At 36.9% G+C, this 25546-nt stretch overlaps 1 protein-coding gene across 1 annotated transcript in view; it reads right to left on the reverse strand.

The window, feature by feature from the left end:
- NEGR1 (neuronal growth regulator 1) overlaps nt 1–25546 on the reverse strand; it is an 877308-nt gene that overhangs the window by 537774 nt on the left and 313988 nt on the right. Inside the window, exon 2 of the mRNA XM_070405386.1 lies at nt 7455–7687. Coding sequence (XP_070261487.1) covers nt 7455–7687 — 233 coding nt within the window. The remainder of the gene's footprint in view (nt 1–7454; nt 7688–25546) is intronic.

Below are 25546 nucleotides of genomic sequence, written 5' to 3' on the forward strand. Positions count from 1 at the left end.
CTTGTCTTACAACCACACAAGACAAGCCTCGTGTGTAAGTTCCTTTACTCATTAAACCTTCCAACTATCTACCACTCTGCCTCTTTTTTGGTCTCTCCTTTCCCTCCATATACCAAGGCCAGTTTAAGATTTCACCAGGGGAACTCCTAAGGTTTCAAACCAACAATAACTATATATCCTATCTAATAAAAGAGAAACATGCAAATTGGTGTCACTCCGCTACCCTTTTCATTAGCTAATCAGGGTGATATGCAAATTAACCGCCAACTAAGATGGCAATTAACCGCCAACAAAGATGGCGGTTAATTTGCATATGTAGGCACAATGCAGGGAGGCTAAAGGGAAAGCAGGAAGAAGCTCCCTGCTACTGACAGTGATCGGAAACCCAGGGCCACCTTTGCACTGCCCCCCGGCCATGATCAGAGAATCGGGCGGCAAGCGGGAAGTAGGGGTGGAGCCAGCGATGGGAGCTGGGCACGGTTGTAGGGGTCCCTTGCCTGGGCCTAAAGCGGAGCCCGAAATCGCGGGGCCGCTGCAGTTGCGGGTCCCTGCTGCCCAGGCAGGACGCTGCCGCCTTTGCCCTGCCACCAGTGGGTGATCCGAGAAGCCTGGGGGGTGGGGCAGGGAAACGGACACAGACAGCGATGCAGAAGCCGGATGCAGGGATAGGGAAACGGCTGCCGCCAGCTTTCCGGCTTCCCTGCCCTGCACCTGGCTTCTGCGATCAGTGACCCCAGAATCACAGAAGCTGGATGCAAGGGCAGGGAAGCAGCCCATCCCCAGTGCAGCTTCCCAGCCCCCCACCCGGCTTCTGAGATTGGAGACTGCAGAAGCTGGGTGCGCCAGCTTCCCGGCCCCGCACCCAGCTTCTGCAATCCATGACCGCAGAAGCTGGGTGCGGGTCAGGGAAGAGTCTGCTGCCAGCATCCCCAGCCACGGCTTCCCTGCCAAGCACCCAGCTTCTGAGATCGGAGTCTGCGATCTGCGATCCCTGACCACAGAAGCTGGGTGTGCCAGCTTCCCAGCTGTGGCTTCCCTGCCCTGCACCTGGCTTCTGGGATGGGTGACCGCAGAAGCCCAGTGCAGGGGCGATCACAGAAGCCAGGTGCGTGCGCAGGGAAGCAGCCTCAGCCAGCTTCCCTGGCTGGGGCTTCCATGCCCCACACCCGGCTTCTGCAATTGGTGATGCCTATTTCTGCATGACACTTAACTGACTACCCTCCCTTGAAGCACAGAAGAAGAAGAAGCCCCCAGAAGAAGAAGCCGCCCACCTTTGGTCCTGGCGCCTGCGCCTGGGGCTGGCTGCAGCCCAGCAGATGGACAAGCTACTGGCCAGAGGTCCCAGGCTGCAGCCACCCAGAGAAACTACCAGCCCTGTGGTCCAGGGCACCAGCGCCTGTGGCCAGGGAAACAGGTTCCCTCTTCTCCTACTGTAGTCATTACTTCAATATTCCCCTTCTGAATTTCTCTCCTGTGCTGCAACCCAACTCCACTTTTTATAGGAAGGATACGGAACAGAGAGAGCAGTGTTAAAAGCTTACATTTTTAAGCCGGTAAGGTTGGTACTTAAACATATAAATGGAAAACTAGAGTCCTTAAGGTAACAAAGACTACAAAGGACAGGGACAGCACATGACCTATTATATCCAGCAATCCATACGGGGACTGAAAACTTTGCAATGATGACAATTACTGAAGATATGAATCAACTATTGTCAGTGTTGTGCTGTAAAATGTTTAATAACTGAGGGACACCCCCCCCCCCCTCGAGGGCACAAATTTTGTGCACTGGGCTACTAGTATATATATAAAAGGCTAAGTGACCATCCAACCATCCAACCTGCTGGTAGGTATGACACACATTGACCACCAGGAGGCAAACGTTCAATGCTGGAGCTGCCAAGCTACAGTGCCTTAGCAGCGGCAGTTCTCAGGTGACACACCCAGAACCAGAGAGGACGGAGCCCGATTCCTCGTGGGCCTGGGCAATTCCAACAGGCTGTGGGACCCCACCTGCTGGAGGGACCCCGCTCACTCCACAGACCCCCTTCAAGGGACCACGGGAGGTTGGCTCCAGCGCATGTCTGGCCCCTCTTGTCCAGTCCCGCCCCACTGGCCACCTTCTAATTAATTTCCTTTCACTGTGCACAAATCCGTGCACCAGGTTACTAGTAGTTAATAATACTGTACTGTACATTTAAGAGTTGCTAAGAGATTAAATCTTAAAAGTTCTAATCACAAGAAAATAAATGTGTAGTTATGGATGGGCCTAGTCCTGAGCTATCACTGCATTCAGCCAATGACCATTTTAACATTTTGGGGCTCTGTAAAACTTTTCCTAGTGCTGATAATTTTTCTTTAGTTAATTTTTTAGCTTGTTGAAAGTCTGAAATATTTACTGTTGCAGAACAATGATTTGACTTTCCTAATATATTGGACATTTTAATGGGCTTTTTGACCTTTATAGCTGTTTCCTTCTTTAGAACTTTTGAGGAAGGCAGGCCTATGCCTGTGATGCCATGTTATTGCCCATAAGCTCAACTTGGAACAGAAGTGTGGTGTCTTCCTCTTCCAGCATGTACCTTTCAAGGCTTTATGAATCATGAAAAGGATGTTAACATTAGATTAAGATGTGCTGGTCTTTACAGAATATGGCTCTATGCTGTAGTCAGATGGAATAACTACTCCCAAGATATTCATTAGTAAGTATAATTTTGAAATATCTGTACCTAAGTTCCTATTCAAAGATCCAACAAGGGAAATAATATTTGTTGAGGTTTGACTCAGGAAGGACAGGTTCTAAAATTTACTCATAGATGAACTAGCATCTTATTGATTTTATCTTTCGATTTTTTAATAATGTTTTAACTTCCCTATACTTTGGGCTATATTGAAACATGTTATAAGGAACAATCTTATGAAAGAGTACTGTGAGAACTACACACTTCCTGTTGAGTTGTTCCTCATAGCTTGCAGTGATATTCTGAGATGACTCAGTGGAAATCCTTCTCCATTCTGAGTAACAGGATCAAGGAAGTAAGAACTAGAAGTTTTAACCTTATGGACCATGAAATGAATAACTGATCCTGTTTCTCTTGTTGTGTCAGCTGCTATAAATCTTAGAATTATTTTTTTACCAAGCTTCCAACATATATAGAAATCATGTTACAAATGTTATGATCTAACCTTATCATTTGCTTCAGATTTCTCCTATTTATCTTGATTTACTAAACACTTCTTTAAAAGCTGCTTTAAATCCCTTCAGATATAAAACAGACTGTTAATAATAAATTATGTTTGAATGCATTTTCTTTCCACTCTACAAAGCCTTTTTCAAAACAATGAGTAAGCCTAAGGCAAGCATCTAACATAGCATAGTTTAGTGTCTTTGGGAAGTGAACAATAAAATTAGATGGAGTTGACAGTACAGGATATTTTTTAAGGGATATCCTTGTGATAAATCCCTGGAGAAGGAAGAAAGTAGGATTGAATAAAGCAAGATGATAAACTGCAGTACATACTGCTCAACAGCTTCAGCTGCCTATGGCCAAATGGCCCATCAGAGTCACTTTCCTTAGGCTGAAAGAGAGGGGCCTTTATGCTTCCTGCTCACTCAGTCATCAGATACTGGTTGCTCTAGGCAGAGGTTGACTTTGGGCAAGGTGGTTCTCTAGGCTACCTTCAAAAGGGTTGACCATTAAATACCATTTGCTAATGTCATTTGCTTGACACCGTGTAAGCCCATCCTTGTAAAGAGAAGCATAGCACACCGTCTATCACTGAACAATTAGGTAACTTGATTTATTAGCATCATCCTATATAATAAAAGCCTAATATGGTAAGTGTCCAGTCGTCCAGTTGGCTGTTCAACCAATCAAAGAGTAATACTAGTATGCTAATGATATGCTAAGGCTGCTCAACCGCTCACTATGACATACATTGACCACTAGGGGGCAGACAGTTGACTGGTCAGCCAGTTGCTATGACGTGCACTGACCACCAGGGGGCAGACGCTCTAACCAATAGGTTAGCTTACTGCTGGGGTCCAGCCAATCAGGAGTGAGCAAGATGGGCCAGACACGTCCTGGAGCCCTCCCACAGTCCCTCCCTGGCTGGCCAACCTCTCACATCCCTCCCTGGCCCTGATCATGCACCAGTAGGGTCCCTCGGTCTGGCCTGCACACTCTCACAACCCAGGACCTTTCAGGGGATGTCAGAGAGCCGGTTTCAGCCCGATCCCGCAGAACAAGCAGAGGGACCTCACTGGAGCACGAATTCGTGCACTGGGTCTCTAGTATTACTTATAAGTAATTTTTTCACTGAGTTTGTTAGCTAATTTCTAACCCTTTAAGCAAAACCCAAATTCACCACATTCTTCAAATTCCATGAGTACATGCATTGTTCGGCTCAGTTGGTGAAAGAAAAACATGGAGATAAATAAAGCACACTTGCAGAGTAAATACAAGACGCTACTGTCTGAAAATTGTTTTGTATGGTGCACAATGGAAGTGTTCTACAAATGCTATGAATATATGTTTTTAATTTTTTAACTGAAATCTCTTTTTTACCTTTCAAATCAAAAGCTAATAATCACACTGGATTTTTTACTTATTTATTTTTTGGTCATCTGTCTTTTTGGTTTTGACTGCCATGGACCTTAAGACCTTCTGAGGCCTCATCTTTCCAATGAGAACATTAGAGTTTAGAGAGGCTTGATAATTACCCACTTTATGAAGAAATTTTAGAATTGAATCCAGGTTTTCCAACCCATATCCCAGTGTTTTTTCTCCCTCATTGCTCCATTCATTAGAGCTATTGATATTAATAGCTCTAATAAATCAATAGCACCAACGAATTTCCCATGCACAATGTCAGCCTTGGCATGATATCCCATTTATTCCCCCTTTCTAAAATGATTTTAAGAAGCTTCTTTGAGTACATAGTTGCAACAGTTAAAGATGAGCTTTATTTTTTATCTGCCAATGTTTGTTTGACATCAGTGATTACTACCCTTCTTTCAATTGCTAAATTTCTTTTTCTTGGTGAGTAAAGGCTTAACAAATTGTTTGGCAAAGAACATACACTTCAAAACTATCCAGATACACTGAGCACCAGACAACAGAACAAATTCAGAGACTGAAGAGATGAGCACATCAGTTTATTTCCGTTCTTCGAGAGGAAATGCAGCTTAAGCAGCCTTGACTTTTCATGACATTTGCTTAGTTCTTGAATTGACTGACAAGCCTATTAATGGATTCCCTGAACTTTATTAATGTAATTGGAAAACTGCTCACATGCCAATCAACTTCTAATAAGTAATTATGCTCATAAATATGTAAAATTATTAGCTTTTAATTTGTCCCAAGCACATGCTTTCAACATAGTAACCAATTTTTCTTCTAGAGGAACAAAACGTAATACTGGTAAAACATTCAATGAGTGTGTTCCTAATAGGCATTCCCTGAAGTGGTACTCAAAAGTTCACCATCATCAAATGGCCAGCAAAAAAGAATGCCAGAGTAAGGCGTGCGACAGCTTTTAAAATGTGCATAATATTAAACAATCTATGTAACATAAGGTTATAAAGAAATCCTATGGAAATCAAACAAGTTTCTAGGCAGGGCTTATATATCCATAATCTGGTTTAAAAATCTCCTCCAAACATGGAACAAGAAAGAATGAGAGGAAATGAAAGAGAGATATATTCACGATCTAAAATACAGCATTTAAATCTACAATAAGCAAAAATTTTGTATATCACGGCACTCAAATATATTATTGTCCAAGTTTACTTTTTCTTATGTAATAAGAATCTTTTGTAGTCTCTGAGCTAGAAACACAAGTCAAAGGGCACTGAACTACACAAGAGAATCAGATTAGGCCTAGGTACAGAAGAAATGTGTTTCTGACTTATAACCTCATGATAGTTTTTGAAGCTGGACAAAATCCTGCCCTCTGGAATCTCTGGATAATCTCTGAATAAAGGTGGGCTTTGGTGAAAAGTACTATCTTCTCCTATGCTTTTAAAGAAGGGGCTTCTTACAGTTAGCAATGATCATAATAAGAAAAGCCAATGAGAAAATTCACTGATTTAATTCTCCATTATACTTTCTTCCTTCAAGTTAATAGCTTAATTAATAAATTTAATTTTTATCACAGTTAAAATATTTACTAACAATTGAAGTTGTATTTGAATTCAGGTTTACATTTATATAAGGAAATAGATTAACAATCTTTTCCAGATATAAGCCACTTGCATAAATTAACACTTATTAGTAGTGTAAATTATTAGAAGGGTTAACTCGGAGGTAGTACAAATAACTTGCTTACTCAGCATTCCTGTTAGGAATAAAACATGTATTCACTGGCACCACATTATCATACAATTTGTTATTAATTTTACTTAGAAATGCTGCAATGTCATTTTGAGTGCCACAACATAATATTTCTATGCAACCAAACCATGATTAATCTAAAACGCACGAGGAAATAATGTAAATGGCAAAAATATACATTTTCCATTCTATTTGCATTATAATTTCATTTTTCTTGAGAAGCATTTGTGTTCAGAATAAATATGCTCTTACATTTTAGTGTGCAAGAAAAATAACATAATTTGATGATTCTGTTTGTATTTGGAGATTGCAAGTTAGCTAGCATGATTTATGATCTACTGAAAGTATGGCAAAGTAGAAAGCATTGTGTACCATATTTTTTCAATTACTCTATATTTAAATTAAGTATTTCTAGAAGGCTGCTTCTTTTCATTGTAACTTTAATCAAAGTAAACAGAAATTGGATTGAGACAGAATGTTGGAAACCTGTGGAATTACTTTTAAAGAGTTATTCTCCATATTTTAAAAAGTTCTAATATTTTAATGCATCCCTCATGGGTTATCAGATGTTTATTTTAATGTATCAATCATGGGTTCTCAAAGATTTATTGAAGGGGTAACTCAAAGGAAGATAAGAAGTGAATCATACACAAAAAATCACAATGTGATGTGAATTGATTTTATCTTGGTATGTGGTGATTCATATGACTATAATACCCATTACACTTAATGGAATCTAGGAACATAAATCCCTGAAGACTATGACCACATGTCTTTCAACATTGTCAGTTACTTCTGAATAATTTTGCTATCTAGAGATTGAATATTTCTGCCCTAGCCGGTTTGGCTCAGTGGGCAGAGCGTTGGCCTGAAAACTGAAAGGTCCCAGGTTCGATTCCAGTCAAGGCACATGCCCAGGTTGTGGGCTCGATCCCCAGTGGGAGACTTGAAGGAGGCAGCCGATCCATAATTCTCTCTCATCATGGATGTTTCTATATTTCTCTCCCTCTTCCTTCCTCTCTGAAATCAATAAAAATATATTTTAAAAAATAAAAAAATAAAGATTGAACATTTCTAAGCATAGTCCCTCCCAGTAATAGCAGTTATGGAAATGCATACCTTGCACAGTTAGATGCACCTGCATTGTTCTCGGCGTATGTTGAGTCTGAACAGAACACGTGTATGGGCCATCATCTGTCACATCCACATTTTGTATCTGGAGGCTGTAGTCCCTTTTGTTCAATGTTGAAATTGAAACTCGAGGATCCACGGACCACTTATCACCTCCCGCAAAAATAATACTTGACCGGTTCAGCCAGGCACCCTTTGAAGCTCCATCTTCCAAATAACACCTACAAATTACCAGAGACAGAACACTATTAATCAAATGAAAATGAGAGACATTATCTTTGTTCTGACTGTATTCTCATCTGATGAATTATAGCACTTCATCACATCCTAACATCAGACATAAACACGGGAAACATGAACACACTGGTAGGTCTCCATTCCCAATACAAATGTGAAACAATACCTGCATACAGTTTTGTTTTGTGAGAGCATGTGTGCGTGTGCTTTCATTGAAAGCCAGTCAAAATCAGTTTTCATTCTTTCTGTGTGACAAGTAAATTTAATAAGGCTAAATTAGTTCATGTAACAATTTCTGACATTAAAACACATTCTGTTCTTTGAAATAATAAATAGGAAAGGTGTACAAGTGAGCCTCTTCCAACCCAATCCAATTCTGAATATTATGTACCAGATGCAGAAAGCAAAACATAGAATATAGTACCATACACATGTTTATTTTTAAAATCTCCTGCATTTTCAGAGTGGTAAGTTTGCACACTAAAATTATAAGCTACATTTCACTGATAATATTGCTGCTGTAATTAAATGTAGCAATTTTAGTAGTAAATTTTTGCTGCCTTTTCAATGAACCAACCAGCAGTTTTTCCAGGTAACATTCATTTATTCAATAAACATTTATGAAGCATCGACTACTTATGGGTTAAAAAAAAAGATATTATCCTTGCTCTTCTAAATGTTTAGTCTAGTAAGGAAGACAACCAAACAATGTAGTTAATACTGTACATTAATAAAAATAATGTTATTAATTAAAGCTAAGGTCCATGAGAGACAAAAGAGGGTAACTTGACTCAATAAGGGTGTTGGGGTATAGAAAATGGCTTTCTGAAATAGGATAGGATAGGAAATGTCCGAGCTAAAGCAGTGAGAAGTAGAAGACGTAGCCTTTTAGACAGAGGTACTATACGTGTGCAACACCAGGGAAAGGTGAGAGAAACAGGCATTCCCAGGATGTACAAATAAGCATGAGCTATAAGGGAAAGATGAGAGAGGCAACTGGAATAGTAAACTGGAACCAGAGGATGATGATAGTAAGCATGATGACAGTAGATTTTGAGGCCAAATTTGAAGGCATTTATTCAAAGTTGTACTCTGTAACAAGATTCAACTATATAGCTTTGACTCTGATAGAAGTCGGGCACATCAAGACTTAGAACAGAAGGCTCTGGTCATATGTCAGTGATTTTGCTGAGGCCTGGAATTCTGTTTCATCTGGAAAACATTCTGATACAAATTAAAGACTGGTTCTCTTAAATGAGTACAAAGCGCAGCTACAGAATGAAAATACACACACATCGAAATAGTTTGACAGCATTTCGACAGAACACCTTGGGGGACTGAACACAGTGGTTGAGATTGCTCCAAAATTGCAAGCTGAATGCAGCAGGGGTAGGTTGCTGCCAACTGCATGAAACTAATCAGTGGGGGGAAAAAATAAGGAACAGGGTACATTGCAGAATCTCATTTGTAGTCAGCTTCACCATCCACAGAATCCAAACTAGTGGAAGTCATGAAGGTCACTGTTCATTGAAAGGTTTTTCTTTATATATGTAATGAAGAAAATAAAACCCACTTTAATGATATAATCAAACAATTATAGTGTATTTCTATTCTTTAAATATGCAGAAAGAAGATAGAGGATGCCTATTTCCCATTTCACAAGATCGCATTTATACTTTTGGGTACAATACTAACATACCACTACTAGGGTTGTGATAATTCCAACGTTTGTATTTACCATACAGATTTGTGAAGTTTATTGTGTGACCTCTCCATTCATGGCCTTCACACATTATCTGGTGCTCATAACAACCCTGTGGTGTATGGATTGCTATGTCTAATTCATCACCAGGAAATAACTGCAGCTTTGGTTATATGACTTGCCCTAGCCACACCAGTAGTGAGTGGCAAAGTTGAATATATAATTGAGTCAAATATTTCTGCATCCAATGCCCTTCCCACCATAATGCATGCAGATCAAAGACTTTTCAAATAGGTTTCAGAAATGGGAAGATGATTAGAATGTTGCAGATATTACTGCAAGTAATTTCTTATTTACTGAATATGACCGACTACTTAACCTGTCCTATTCTAAAGGAAGCAGAACATTAATTATTAATGGATATTTGACCATGAAAGTCTGATTTTGAACACTCTGCTCTCCATTTCCCTCTCCCTAGAGGCAGAAGCAGCTTTTCCTTTATGTGGGAGGTATGAGAGAACCACGGAGATTAACTAGCCTTTAGACACGAGCGCTTTCATAGACCTGATCTGGGTTGTAACTTCTAGTCTTAGCATAGCACTGTTCCTCTGTTCTGGCATGTCAGGGACCATCAGGAAGAACAGAAGTTATGTTCTACTGTGAAAGTGAAAAAATGAGCACTTATGTCCTCTGGATTTAGGTAACTATATTTCATAATTGCTATTGGTCCCAACTCAAAGCTTTTGAAGACATACATTAGAAAAATCCTCAAATGAGACTCAGAAAAAAGAAGAAAAAAAAACCCACATTTTTTTGTATTATTTCCTCGGATTGCTGCATAATTATTATCAAATTATACTACTGAGTTAGAACTTAAATAACTCGACTACATATGGATTTCATAAATTGGAAGTAGCAAGTCTTTCTATTTCATAAAAATCATAAGATACTTATATAGAGTTTATATATTTTAAGGTCAACTATAAGATGATTATATAAAATATATGAAATATGCCAAACAAATAAATCTGATTCCTTGAGAATAACACCTATGTCCTCTACCTCCACATTCACCCTAATTTTTTCCCTTTACAATACAAAGGATTCTGCCTGCCATGTGTGCTGTATTAAGAAAGAATTCTGGAGAGAAGGAAGGAAGGTATCATGAACAGAGCCAGTCAGCTTGAACTCTTAACTTTGGTGATAGACTATGCTATGCATTCTTAGAGTCGGACATCAGCAAGGGTGGGAGATTCTACCTGTTTAGGATGGAGTAATTCCTGTGTGAGGGAGAGGTTGGTGAAACAAAGACAGTCATGTAATTAATGAGAGCAGGATGAAGCCATAATTCTAGGTAACAAACTCAGATCTTTTTATCCTCTCCATATTTCTAAAGGGAACATTTTAGGAGCCAGTGAGCTTAGGATCCCTGTAAGTCTAGACAATAAAATAATAATAAAAATGTTTAATAATGAATACATGCTTTAACTGAGTATGGCATGAATTTTCTTGAAAGTGTTTTCTTTATTTCTTTTTTTAAAAAAATCTTCTCCATTATCTACTTTATAGGGAGATGAGTGAAGCAGTTCAAAAATACACTCCTCAGCATAAGCTGTGTTAGCACCATGACAAATACTTCAATTTTCAGTCAATCATCCGGATGTTTTGTATACATAGTTCCAAACATCTGGTTGTTAGAAATATGACAGCTATGTGGGGAGGATGGGTGAAGGGGTGAGGGAAAAAAAAGAGAAAGAACCCATTGACCAGGACAACAGTGTAGTGATTATGGGTGGGTGGAGGCGAAAGAGGGTATACGGAGAATAAATGATGATGAAAAAAATAAAATTTAATTTAGTTTCATAATTTTTTTTAAAAAAATAAAGAAATAAAATAGCTGGAATATTTATTTTGTTTCACGATTGTTAATTATATCAACCCAACTTTGGGTTGATAAAATTAACCCAAAGTTAACGCTTTTCTAATCAGAATTGCATTTACTTCTGAACTCTCTGAAGGAGCTCCTTTATAAATGACATTACCACTTTTGGGAGCAATAAGTTCTATTTGGTGTTCTGCTAGTTGATCAAACTGATGTTGGAATATTCTAACTGACTCTGTCTGTGATATTATCACCTGTGGTGATTAAATATGAAAGTTGGACCTCAGAGAGTTTAGTAGAAATTAGCATACTTAGGTTATTTATTATTTTTTAAAGCTCTATTTGGGAAAAAGCCTATGGCTGCTGAGGAATGATTTGTTTCACTTTCATATCTCTAATGCCCTATAACATGTTCCAAAAACATAATCCTTAGCACCATTACCAGTACGCTACACACCAGGATTTATTCAAGTTTATGGAAAGAGACCAGCTTTTCTCTAGACACAGTGATTAATGAAAGTTCTCATCAAAGGTACTAACTAAAAAAAAGAAGAAATTTTCTTTTATTAATTTCCCTTGGATTCAAAACTATGCCATGTGAAAACAATATTGCTGTGAAGAAACTGGCTAGCTACCTTCATGGCTGTCTTTTCATGGTATCACAAAGTTCTAAATTTGACAGGAGAACTTTTAAAAGAATACAGAAAAAATAAAATAAATAAACTCAGAACCCATACAACTTCCATGCTAATTCTTGCATGCAAAGAGAGCATTGATATCCTGAAGTCCAGGCCACAATGAAAGGAAGTAAAGCATAGATTAGAAGAAAAAGAACAAATTCTATCTCTCTTTTACTTGTCTTTATTTTTAAGGCACTCTCTTTCTTAATGTCTTTCATGCCAGTTATTCACTTGATATCATCACAGGTAGACATAAACATAGAGACAGAGATGGAGATGGAGATGGAGATAGAGATGATAGAGATAGAGATAGAGATAGATATAGAGATAGAGATAGAGATCAATGTATATGAATGTAGATAGACATGTGTATACATATATACATAAATAATTTTATGATTATATATTTAATATTTTCCAGATAATCATATCATTATATATAACATTATGGTTGACTTAATACTTTAAGTTCTCTTTTACTACTATTATGACAAAATCTTATTTGTAGCAGAAACAATTATTGTTAACTTCTATTTCTTGGCAGGTGTAGGAGGTATAAGACTTTGTCAAGGAAAACCCACACAATCAACAGTTTGTCCAAATGAGTTTCAGTTACTTAATTAAGTACTCGTGCCTTCTAAATAATGAGAATTGCATTTTATATAAATACCTATGTAAAATGTACTTGTGCAGGTAACAGCTAAATACTATTATGTAGAAAATAATAGACTAACATTATTGTCTGCCAAATATTCTTGTAAGGGTATTACGTACATTTCTCACTCAATCTTTACAACAACTCTTTGGGATAGGCACTGTAAAGTACTATGATAATGCTTATTTTACAGAGAGGAAACTAAGATACAGAGAGGTTAAGTAACTTACTGAAATGACTTTCTTATTGAAATTTGTACTGTATAGAAATAACTTTATTATGACAAAATTGAATTAAACCTTCAGGCATAAGCTATCTAGTAATATCAATGATACATGTACAGTGATTTTTAGAATGGAAATTATGATATGTTGGGCATATTCTACTTCATGTAGCATAAAAAATAAAACTAATTTCTAATTTTTTAGAGAATGAAATCCATTTCCTTTATATTTCCTTCTGGCACTTCTTTATAATAATAAAGATATATTAAAATATATTGGGTAAGAGACTGAAAGTTATCAGCTGGTTTCTAATTATAAGAAAAAATTCTCAAACAACTTAAGTATTTTAATATTTTAAATCAAAAGAAAATAATAAAAACTTTTCAAGTAAAAAAAAAATAAAACTTCTTGCTTTTTTTTTTATGAGATCTAAACCTAATTCCTAAAAGATGGGAACTTTATTTTTTTAAATATATTTTATTGATTTTTTACAGAGAGGAAGGGAGAGGGATAGAGAGTTAGAAACATCGATGAGAGAGAAACATCAATCAGCTGCCTCCTGCACACTCCCTACTGGGGATGTGCCCACAACCAAGGTACATGCCCTTGACAGGAATCGAACCTGGGACCCTTCAGTCCACAGGCCTACGCTCTATCCACTGAGCCAAACCAGTTAGGGCAAATATTGGAACTTTAATGCAATCAAATGATAATGTAAATTTATGTATTTTAGTCTTTCTTTACTGTGCAATTTAAATTATTTAAGTCTTTATTAAAAATAATATTTACTCAACATTTTCAATGTCTAGGAAATCATTAAAAGTTGGTTTTGGATTAATCTCTAAATTTCAAACATTAAATTCACTTATTTCAACTTGTAATTAAACCATGTTTTTCTATAATACTACAATTTTATTTATCTTACTCCTTCCACTGGCTTATGTAAGTTGAACCTCCATGTAAGCAAAATATCAATGTTTAGTAATGGCAACACCAAGGAGTTTTTACATTTAGAATACTTGAATACATTATTTGTAAAACATTCAACATATAAATTAGCATTTATGAAGTAAAATAAGTATGGGTAAAGAGAGCCTGTACCTTATCCTATATAATACAGAGGTAATATGCAAATTGACCATCACTCCAACACACAAGATGGCTGGCAGGGGAGGGCAGTTGTGGTGATCAGGCCAGCAGGGGAGGGCAGCTGGGAGGGACCAGGCCTGCAAGGGAGGGCAGTTAGGGGTGACCAGGCCGGCAGGGAAGCAGTTAGGTGTCAATCAGGCAGTCAGGCAGGTGAGCGGTTGGGAGCCAGCAGTCCTGGATTGTGAGAGGGATGTCCGACTGCCCGTTTAGGCCCGATCCTGGTGGGATCGGGCCTAAACGGGCAGTCGGACATCCTTTGAGGGGTCCCAGATCAGAGAGGGTTCAGGCTGGGCTAAGGCACACACACCCCTGTGCAAGAATTTTGTGCACCAGGACTCTAGTAACTAAATAAAATAGGAAAGTCTGATTGGTAAAATGACTTCATTTTTGGCATACTACTGAAGTCTAATCATCATCATCTTGTCTTGATAATAATAAAAAGTTTCATTAGCTGATTGATAACTATGGATGGACTAAGGAATGGAAAATACTTTAATGCTTAATCACATTTAACATTCACAGAGCCTTTTGAAAGGTAGGCAGATCTTATCTTCACATTAAGAGTGGTGCACGCATGAATGCAGGCTTGATGAATGAGGCAGAGATTGTAAAAAGGACAAGGTGTTACATATTGAGGAAGTTAGTTTAGGACTAGCTTTGTTCAAATGACTTTAAGCATGAATAGATTTGGAAAATGTTTCTGTTGTTTCTACTTTTTGTTTTTGAATCCAACTAAACCAGCTTGCTTTCTCCCACGTGGACTTGAATGTGAGATACTTGGATCTGGAAGGGCTTCAAGATTTCTGTTAACTAGCAGGTGCTCTGAACCGCTGTGGGGAGAATTCTGTCTGCAGTGCTGCTCCCTGGCAGATGCTTCCTGGAGAAGTTGGACTTTCACCTCAGGAGCTATAAAGGGAGTGAGCACTACATTCAAAATGCATGCAGGAGACATTTAATGTAACTGCATCTGAGAGGGAGAATCAAATCAGCCCAGAGAAGTGTCCCGATAAAGCGCTAAGCTCCAGGCACACCTTGCTCTTCTGTCCTCCCTGGGAGAAAGCCAGTACAGACACCTCATTCTCAGAACCAGGGAGAGTTCTGCATTCAAACAGTATCAGCAACTCTACTGCCTCGTATCAACCATCTTTGTGTCTAAGTCATTTAGAAAATATTCTATTTGCATATTAATACAATTGATAAAACAAGAAACATAAAAAAAATAGATATACAGAAAGGTATATGCTTCTTTATAGCATTGGTGAATATGGACATTTAAAAAATAAATAAAAATATAAGAATCATTCTTTCTATGTTGATCTTTAAACTTTCTGCTGGTCACTGCTGGATTTTTCTTTCATTTTTTTCTACTAAAATATATTCTGAACACAAATTTTATTTTATGAATAAAAATGGATGCACAGTACAATTAATTGAAGCCAGACTTGCAATAATTAAAGTAACCATTAATCCATGTGTATATGTCCTCTTCTGATAAAATTGACTAAATCATATTTCGATATGATCTATACCTTCAAATATTTTAGGCAATGTACCTCAGAGGGAAAAAACAAAATGCAGTTTGGTTTTCCATGTGCTCCCTGAAAACAAATTTAAACTGATTATATTTTTGCAAAAGATGTTAAATGTTAAAAATAGTCTTAAATTTTAACTCTTAGCTAGATCACATGGACAATTCTTAGAGACTGCACATAATGTTGAGAGTTTAATATTGGAGTTCAAATGTTAGCTTTCTTGTACACTATCCCTGGAACCTGGAGTAAACTTTACTCACCTTAGGTTTCTTATCTTTATTGTGGGATTAGTAAAATCATTGATCTAAAATCATTATTATGAAAATTAAAATAGTTTGTTTAACATGTCCAGGATGGTGCCAGGTACCTGGTAAGCGTGTAAATAAAGGCAACTTTTATTAACCTACCTTCCTATGGTTAACTTTGTTTAAAAAACAAGACAAAACAAACTACCACCATCATCAATGACAACAAAAAGCCTGTGCTATAAAATATAAATGGAAGAAGGAAAATATGGAGGGGGGATGGGACACAATTGGCCCTCTGGGTGGGTGGTGGGATGCCCTTGCTGGCCTGAGATCTGGATCCATCCTGCTGACGTTCCTGCCGATTGTCAGGAATCACCTGGTGGCCGCTTTTATATCGTTTCTTCCTTACAGAGTGTCTAGGGAGGGGAAGCGGTCACGGTGCCTGAGGCTGACTTCCAGAAGACTAGCAAGCACTGGTCCACTGGTTCCTGGCCTTTTTTTCGGAGATTGGACCTATTGGACTACTGAGGGAGTGAGTGGCTGCTGCCGGGCTGGTGGGCCACCGGGATGGGTTGCTCAGCTGAGTGGCAATCCACTGTGGGAATTCACTGACCACCAGGGTGCAGATCCTGCATTGAGTGTCTGCCCCCTGGTGGTCAGTGTGTGTCATAGCGACCGGTCAACCAGTTTTTTGGTTGTTCTGTCGCTTAGGCTCTTATATATATATAGATGCTTACATGGAACTGGGTCCAGAATTAATTGTGATAAATCCAGTTTTCTTAAATTAGACTATGGGGATGGAATGAGTCCTGTTATAGAGATGTCACTCAAATCTTTTACTCCATCAGAGAGATGTAAGTACTGTCACCAAAATCATTCCTAAGGCTCTGTCAGTTTATAACCCTATTATAACTTCCTGCCAATATGTTGAAAAGCAATTTGGAAATTATTCATCGTCTCAACATCAACACCAATATTTTAAATAAACTTCTTGTTTTATTGTGTGAAAGTTTTATACTTTGGGCCATACTCCGTGATATGTTCCAAAGATTTTGTGAAAGAGTATTTAAAAGCAGGAGGTATGAATTGGAACAAATCCAACCACAGACCTACTCTCAGGTAGGTCACTTTTAGGGGAAAATATATAAAAAATTAAGAACAATAAAATTTTAAAAACTGTCAGTTCCTACATAGGCCTTGCAAAATCATTAAACACCCTTTGGGTATTTATACCACAGTTTAAAACGTTTTGATATCTAAAATTCTATATTTCGTGTCTTTTTCTGCTGTTCAGCTATTGAACTCCTTATTTAAAGCTATCAGCATATTTGTCTCCAATTTTTCTCCTTTTCCAACTTCAGATTCTGTCTGCCTCGGGGTAAGGAAAACAGAAGACTGGATTTGTGTGAGAATTATTGGAATGTTAGTTTACAAATTAATTTTAGTACCCCAAAGACGTTATTTATAAAGAAAAGGTCCTTCTTAAATATAATTTCAAAAAGTCTTTCACTTTTGTTGATGTTTTAAGATTATGCTTACAGTTACTAAAAATCTGTTGAATACAAAACAAAACTTGGTTGAGACAGGCTATATTATAATTGTCCATTTATCAGTAAATTAAAATTATTTACCTCATCTCTTAAAACTAACAATAATAATATCTGAATTTTGCTGAATTCCATGAGTTTGATTATTTATTTGTATTTCTTAATATTTAAATACACTTGAAAATTTTAAGCCAGTACCCATGGATTTTAAATTTTTCTTTTTAAACATAACTTTGGTAGTCTCTTGAGTTTCTTCTCCTTTTGAGAAATCTAAAATATACTTATCTTTCTAGAAGATCAACTCTTTTGTTATTGTTAAATCTTTGCTGCCTCAAGATATGTGTGTGTATTTCAAGAGCTGTGTTTGTGTATATGTGAGTGTGTGTGTGTGTGTGTACGTGTGTGTGTGTGTGTGTGAGAGAGAGAGAGAGAGAAAGAGAGAGAGAAAGAGAAGACATTTGATGCAAAAACTGATAGGAAATGAAAATGAATATTTATAATTATAAGGATGGAAATTTTGAATATGTAACCAACATTTAATTTATATTCATTACATCTGACTAGTTGCCTACAGAAAATTCCAGAGCCACCAACTCTTGCTGGAGGATCCATCCAGCAGTAGTCTCTAGTGGACAGCTGGACCTGTCATATCTCAGTGCCTGGCTGGCTGAGGAAAGGAAGTGCCTCCAAGGGATGTAAAATTCCACTGTGATCTGTGAAAAGCTGAAATTCCAGCCATGAATTTCTGGCTGGGCCTCTGTTTATTAGATCACTGTTTATTCTCCTACCCCCATGACTGAATTCTCAAGGTCACAATTCTGTGATATTGGCCATTACCTTCTTGAGCCACTCTAAATAGTGAACCTCAAGAGTCAAGAAGAAAAGTATCACTGTAATGTCCTCTAAAAACAGGTGAATTGGAATCTGGTGAAACGTTGATATGCTTTCTCCAAGGATAACTGTACCCTGAATTCAAACAACATGGGGTTGAATCACAATTCTTCCTGACTCCTACTAACCTTAGAAATTTGGAGACTATTTAATTGTTCTTCTAAGTTTTCACACTTGATTCTTTAAAATGAGGAAAGTAATAGGTCCTTGAAAGAGCTATTTTGAAGGTTAACTGAAATGCCCCATATGATAATACCTAAGCACTTAACCTTAAATACCATTGCTTTGGGAAACTCATCCTGACATCTCTATTCCATGCCCCAAGGCAGGTTTAATTGACCTCTCCTAAAGTCTGCATTGCCCCAGCACATTAACCATCTTGTTCGCCCCTTGCTGTGAAATAGTTTTTATTTATTTATTTATTTTAAATATATTTTTTATTGATTTCAGAGAGGAAAGGAGAGGGAGAGAGAGATGGAAACATCAATGATGAGAGAGAATCACCAATTGGCTGCCTCCTGCACGCCCCTCCTTGGGGAGCCAGCCTGCTACCCAGACACATGCCCCTAACTGACCTGAAACCCAGGACCCTTCAGTCCACAGGCTGATGCTCTATGCACTGAACAAAACCAGCTAGGGCTAAAATCGTTTTTTTAAATCAGTTATTAACTATGCTAAATCGTAAAGGACCCTAGTAGTTGACTGGTTCATTGTGATGTCCTGCAACAGGTGCATTTCTGTCACATAGTTAATGCCTAAAATATATTTTTAATACTATGAGAACTCTACATAAAGTACTGTGAGAATGGTGCAAAAAAGAAACAACAAACTGCTGGGAACAAGAATGGGGTGGGACCAGCACAGAGCCAGCATTGACATTCGCCTTATTCCCATTGTACTTCAAACCTTTGCTCTTGGTTATCCTTAAGGTAAGAACACACAGAAATCTCTGGATTTCCTCCATGGTTCAAAAAATGGAATATAGCATGTGGAACAGAAGGCTGTGCTCACTATCTACAGAGGTTACTTGTACCCGCCCCTTCATTTTACCATAAAAATAATTTAGTGACGCAAAAATCTAGCTTTGATGTACGGAAAGTAAAACAAACCTCCATTTGTCTCAGAAAAACAAATAGAAGCCACTCACATAGTGTTGTGTTTTCTCAGGACATGTGATCAAAACTCAGGAGCTAGTTTAAATAGATAGTGAGGAAGACTCATAAAGAAAACTTACTTGGTACATGAATAAATATATTGTTTAATTATGGGAGAAGCTTACTCATTTGGTTTTAATTTGATTGGAACAATATGATATTTTTAGATTATTAAATTTTTGATGATCTACACACATGTTGATCATAAAATATTATCAATGTTTATGTCAATTAGGTCAGAGTTCTTACTTTATGACAGTAAGTCTTTCACTTCTTAACCAAAGAAAAATTTATTGTTCACTGTCCTTAAAATTATCTGCATTTTCTTGCTGAACACACTAGTCATTACTGTTAGTATCATTTGTAGTTAACATAATTCATATTTGGGTAACATCATTAAACATAATAAATGTACATACTAGTAACTTAGAGAAGAAAAGAGTAAGAATGGAAATTTAATACATTTTTAATTAGAAATATAAAATGTAGTACCTCTGAAATTTTAAGGGTTATTACATTTATTTTTTTTTTCACTTGAGATATTTTCCTTCTCAAAGACTGTTTTGTTCCTGAGCTGGTTTCCTGTGTATGAAACTCCTTACCGTTTACTTTACAGTTCTCTACCTTAGCCATTAATCTCTCACATGAAGCTGCCAAAAATCTTTTATGAAAATCGAAGTGTACTATATCCACTTTTCTTATCTTTCACAGCGCATTATTTTCAAGCAGCCCAGCAAGTTAGTTAAGCATAAACTGCCTTGTAAAATTCATGTTGGAAATACAACCACGCTTTCCTCAGCTTTTATTCTGTTACCAATATTTCACAATTGTCTTTGCAATCAATACCGAACACATGAGGCTATTGTTTCCTGGCTTGCTTGTCTCCTGAGCTCCTTAATTCATGACTTGCTTCTAATTCAAAAGCACTTCCTAGATGTCATACTATATATACACATGCATCCTTTTTTCTCTCTAATTGGCCTTTCTAATTATGAGCTCTTAAAGAAAACTATTATATTTCTTTGTGTTCTATAAAACATTAGCTTACCATATGTATGTTTTCAGGATTTCAAATCAAAATTGTATAATTCTTTGACAGTCTACCTTTGTTTGCATGTACTTAATACAAAAGAAAAAAAGATGAATTTAAATATATATGACTTTATGAAGAGCTAATAGGTTTTCAGGTGACATTTTATTGAGTTGTGAGCAAATGAATGAATAAATTTCCTTTGAAATACACACCCACCCAACAATGGAAGTACACCATTTTTGCCAAAGCATACTTCAGATTTTTTAAAACCCCAAACTGTCCCAAATTGTCTTACAAATAATGAGAAACATTTATTTTTCATCTTTAGTAATGACTGAAAGTCATGATTATCTAATAGATTCTCAGTGACCCTTGTGAAATGAGTTGGTCATCCCAATCAGTTATTAATGGACAGGCAACTATAGTGGAAAATCACCAATAGTATCATTAAATAAACTCCACTTTATATTTAAACACAGAAAATAAAGTGAAACTGAGCTATATTTGTCTAATCTCATTGAGAAATAATCATGCTTCAAAATGCATTCAAGATTGTTATTTTGAGATAGAGTCTGAGTTAGTTCCCATTTCAATCCCCCTTGCAAATTTACTTTTTAGTTCTAGCTATGTAAGTATACTAGAAAATTAAAAGACAAATACAAAAAAAAGGTCCCTGCTTTCAATAAGCTTACTATCAAGAATGGAGGATATGCAAAATATTTACACCACGATAGACATGATAGAAGTGTCATAAGAGACAGAATGGTATAGAACTTTTAGACGGTGAGAATATATCTCATTGCATTAGAAGAATTAGAAAAACTACTAAAAATAGGGAGGGAGGAAGGTAAAAAGCCAAATAGAAGATAAAGAGGGAAAGCATAAGTCTCCCTTGTGTAGCCTGAGTTGAAGTTAGGATTCTTAAAACAGACAGAATATTCAATTAGAAGCTTTTATCTTCACCACCAATCATGAAAGACTAGTCTAACTTGTCAATATAGAAAATTCATAGGAGAAGATAGATGGGAGAGCCATGATCAAGATGAAATTGTTAGTCTTGAAAGAGGTGGGGGGGTCTAGTATAAGATAAGAGTGAACAGATGGCATTCTTTTCAATTGTAGAAACTTGTATATCTAGAAATATCCAAGTACTCCCTAAATTTGGGGAAATTAGAAAGAGGACTTGGCTTGAGGACAGAGATAATAATTATTTTTTAACATATTGCATTTGATACATAGGTACCATCACCAGGAGGAGATGGTCAACAAGTCATTATAAATGCAGTCATTAGTAAATAGACATATATGGAAATTATTCACAATAGGTGTAAGTATGGTCATGCTATGGGGCATTATGAAGAAAAAGGAGTTTCAAAGACAGAAACTTAGAGTGATACCACTAATTTTGGTACTGAGAATGATAGGACAAAAACATATTTTAACATGAAAATCAAGAAAAATTTTAATAAGGAGTGTCTTTAAGTGTCTAATACTATAGAGAAGTCAAAAGGGATTGAAAACATGTCATTAACTAGAAGATTACTTCTCAGTACATTATTGAGAGCTGTTTCAGTGCAGTGATGAAGTAAGGATGTAAGTATTTTAAGAGGTTTTAGTGGAGAAGAGAATCAACAGAAAACTATAATTTTATAGTTTTTATAATGCATAGTTCTTTTATAAGAATTAGATTCATGTAAAATTGAAACTTGATAGCTTTCTCAAGCTTCCTCCCTTTCAATCTCATTGCATTTTAATGTCTCTAAGTATTATTTCTTTAGCCTACTACCTATATACAATAGGCTTTCATTAGAGAAAATAATGACTAATTAGATGATCTTGTGCATCCCTAAGCTGTAGCCTTTGAAAGTGTAAATGACAAACTCACACTTTGGTCCTGTTGAATTGGTAAGCATTATTTAATTACCAATAATACTATTCTGAAATTTTTATTCAAAGTTTGTCTTCAGCCAACTAACATTTTTGTACAAGTTTCTTTAGAGCCTGGTCAATATTTCTGTCCTCAAAATAATACATTTATTGGATATTTTTTCATCTCATTTAATTTATTTGGATAATTTTAAATGTATAGATGCAGGATAGCATCTGACACCATTTCCTACTCACTTAGGACTTTAGAAAAGATAATGCTTAGATTGTTTATTTCTTTCTCATCATTAAATTTTCAATTAGTGTGTGGGTGGTGGGGTATTTTTAATCCTTAAAATGTATTTCTCTATTTCCTGTCGGTATAAAAAAATGGTTATTTAATAGCCAGCTATATTGTGTATTTTTGGAAAGCAAAGACAAACCAAGGAAGGGAGAATTTCTTTAAGGAAAAGGGCTTTGACATGAATTGATTTACTGATTATAATGAATCCAAATTCTTTACCTTTCTGAAAGAACATGAACTACAGTTCATAAATTAAGACTTTGAAAAATTGAAAGAGGTATTCTAAAGTTGGTTGGATATAAGCCTAAATAAAATGAAAACATAAAAAAATTATACTGACCTAAGCAATTACTGAGATAATTCGCATAAATAATAAACTGAGAATCAATGGACATTAAATTGAAGCTGAAGGAAGTGTTTGAATAATCATTATGGTCAAGGATCCATGCTTTTCTGACTTCCAAAAGGGAAATTCCAGGGATCAAGATATTACAAACAAAAATCCATACCAGCACATTGCAGAGAATACAAAGTCTAAAAATAAAATCAATCCTAATAAAAGTATTGCAGTCTTTTAGCTGTCAACCACATGTACATAATCAAATAACGATTACCATCATTTCATCATTAGTGATAAACTAAACACTAATCAACTATACACAAGTACTTTATAAAAGCTGAGACTTGGAAGGGCTGCAATGGAAAGGTTAGGGGAAAAAAAACTAATGGCAAAGATTTGTCATCAGAGACCAACGCAGAGATCATCATACCCTCCCACTTCCAATTACTATGTACGGATTCGAAAGTTGGGCAGTGAAGAAGGCTGGTAGGGAGAAAATGATGCTTCCCTTGAAATATGGTGTTAGAGGATAGCTCTATGAATATCCTGGACCACCAGAAAGCTGAACAAATGGGTCCTAGAAGAATTGAAGTCTGAAACATCCCTGGAGGCAACATGACAAAACGGAAACTCTCCTCTTTTGAGCACACCATAAGCCAGGAGGCTTCTTTGGAAAAGATAAAATTATGGGAAAAGTACAGGCAGTAAGAAAAGAGGAAAAGCAAGTATGAGAGGAATTCACTCCATAAAAGAAGACATAGGCATGGATAGACAGGAGCAGAGTAGGGCTGTTCTGGACAGGAAGTGTGGACATCACTCATTCATACAGACCCCAGGAGTTGGAGCTGACTCAATGGCACGTAATACACACACTTCATAAAGCTTTTGCTGTTCCTATACTTTACAGAAAAATGATATGGAAATTAATATTATAATACTACACACTAAAAACGAAGCTGAAATTTGAACTCAAGGTATAACAATCCAAATACCTGCCCCATTCTACTAGATTTTCCAAACTATTATGAAACTACAGTTTTCATAGATATCTTTCAACATACCCACAAGCAACACTTTTTTTTTTTTTTTTTACCTAGCATGTTACAAAGAATTATCTGAATAAGTCCATAAAATAAATAATATATTTTGGTAGGCCTTCATCAGATCTTGAATTACTGGGCCCAATGACACAGTAACAGAACAGAAAGGCAAATAATATTGTGTAGAAAGTGATTCTCTTATGTGGAAGTGGATACATTCTTTTTTATTATTATTATTGTTTTCAGAGAGGAAAGGAGAGAAAGAGAGAGATAGAAACATCAATGATGAGAGAGAATCATTGATTGGCTGCCTTCTGCATGCCCGCCACACCACTGGGGATTGAGCCCGCAACCCAGGCATGTGACTTTGACCAGAATTGAATCTGGGACCCTTCAGTCAGCAGGCTGACACTCTATCCACTGAGCCGAACCAGCTAGGGCTATTCTTGAATGTTAATATTGTCCTTTTCCTAGCCTGCATATATAAAAGGCAGTGAATTCGGGCTCTGATATCCTCTGAAAGAACAGATTGCAGACAGCCTGAAGGCAGTCTTGAACAGCAAATGTCAAGCTGGCCACACTGCGAAACAAAGGAAGAACAGTAGAATGCCTCTATTCTCTTACCCGCTTATGTCTTATAAACATTGTTTGTTTGTTTGCTTTGCTACTGCAGGGACCATGAATAGAGTCCAATGCCTTACTCTGACCAATGTATCAATATTGGTCTTTAGTGATGTGCTTTAGATCAGACTTCAGCTTTAGTGTTAAATGAAGGCATTTATTAGTTATTGTTTGAATTCACTTTTTTCCCAAAAGAGTTAAGCATTGAGAATTGTTAGAGTAAGTTTTACTAAAATATCCACACCTCAGGTGTAGGTCAGCAGTGGCACAGATCATGATACATATCTCTTATGTCAGTCTCTTTCTTGATTTTGTGGTGAAATCCATAAAATTCAGTTTCCACAGAACCTTCAGCTGGGTTCATTTAACTATGCTGTTGTTGGGGAAAGAACAGGCTTATATTACCCTGACTGGTTTGGCTCCGTGGATAGAGCGTCAGCCTGCACCCTGAAGGGTCCCAGGTTGGATTCTGATCAAGGGCATGTACCTTGGTTGCAGGCACATCCCCAGTAGGGGGTGTGCAGGAGGCAGCTGATCGATGTTTCTCTCTCATTGATGCTTCTAATTCTCTGTCCCTCTCCTTTCCTCTCTGGAAAAAAATCAATAAAATATATTAAAAAAAAGAACAGGCTTATAAACAAATCACACTTCTGTGTGAAAGCTTATGTTCACACATTGTCTGTAGAGAACATTTGCCCTGTTTTAAAGATGAAGATGTGCTGAAGACAGCATTAAAATGGATAAATTCAATTTCTTTTCATTTGAATTCACTTGTAAATCAGGTATATCTCAAGATACAAGCAAATATTTTAAAAGGCAGAGCAAATACTGAATAGTTTGGGCAACCAAAGGATACTCCAACAAATATATACTGTATACATATATGATCTGATTTATTGCAACACTAAACATAGTTTCAATACTTAAACTTGATTATCAACTCCTGGAGTTCAAGGATATTCTTGCTGCTGATAG

The sequence above is a fragment of the Myotis yumanensis genome, unplaced genomic scaffold, assembly GCF_028538775.1.
Source record: "Myotis yumanensis isolate MYYU_CA2020_CCGP unplaced genomic scaffold, mMyoYum1.0.hap1 SCAF_2, whole genome shotgun sequence".
NCBI classification, from domain to species: domain Eukaryota; kingdom Metazoa; phylum Chordata; class Mammalia; order Chiroptera; family Vespertilionidae; genus Myotis; species Myotis yumanensis.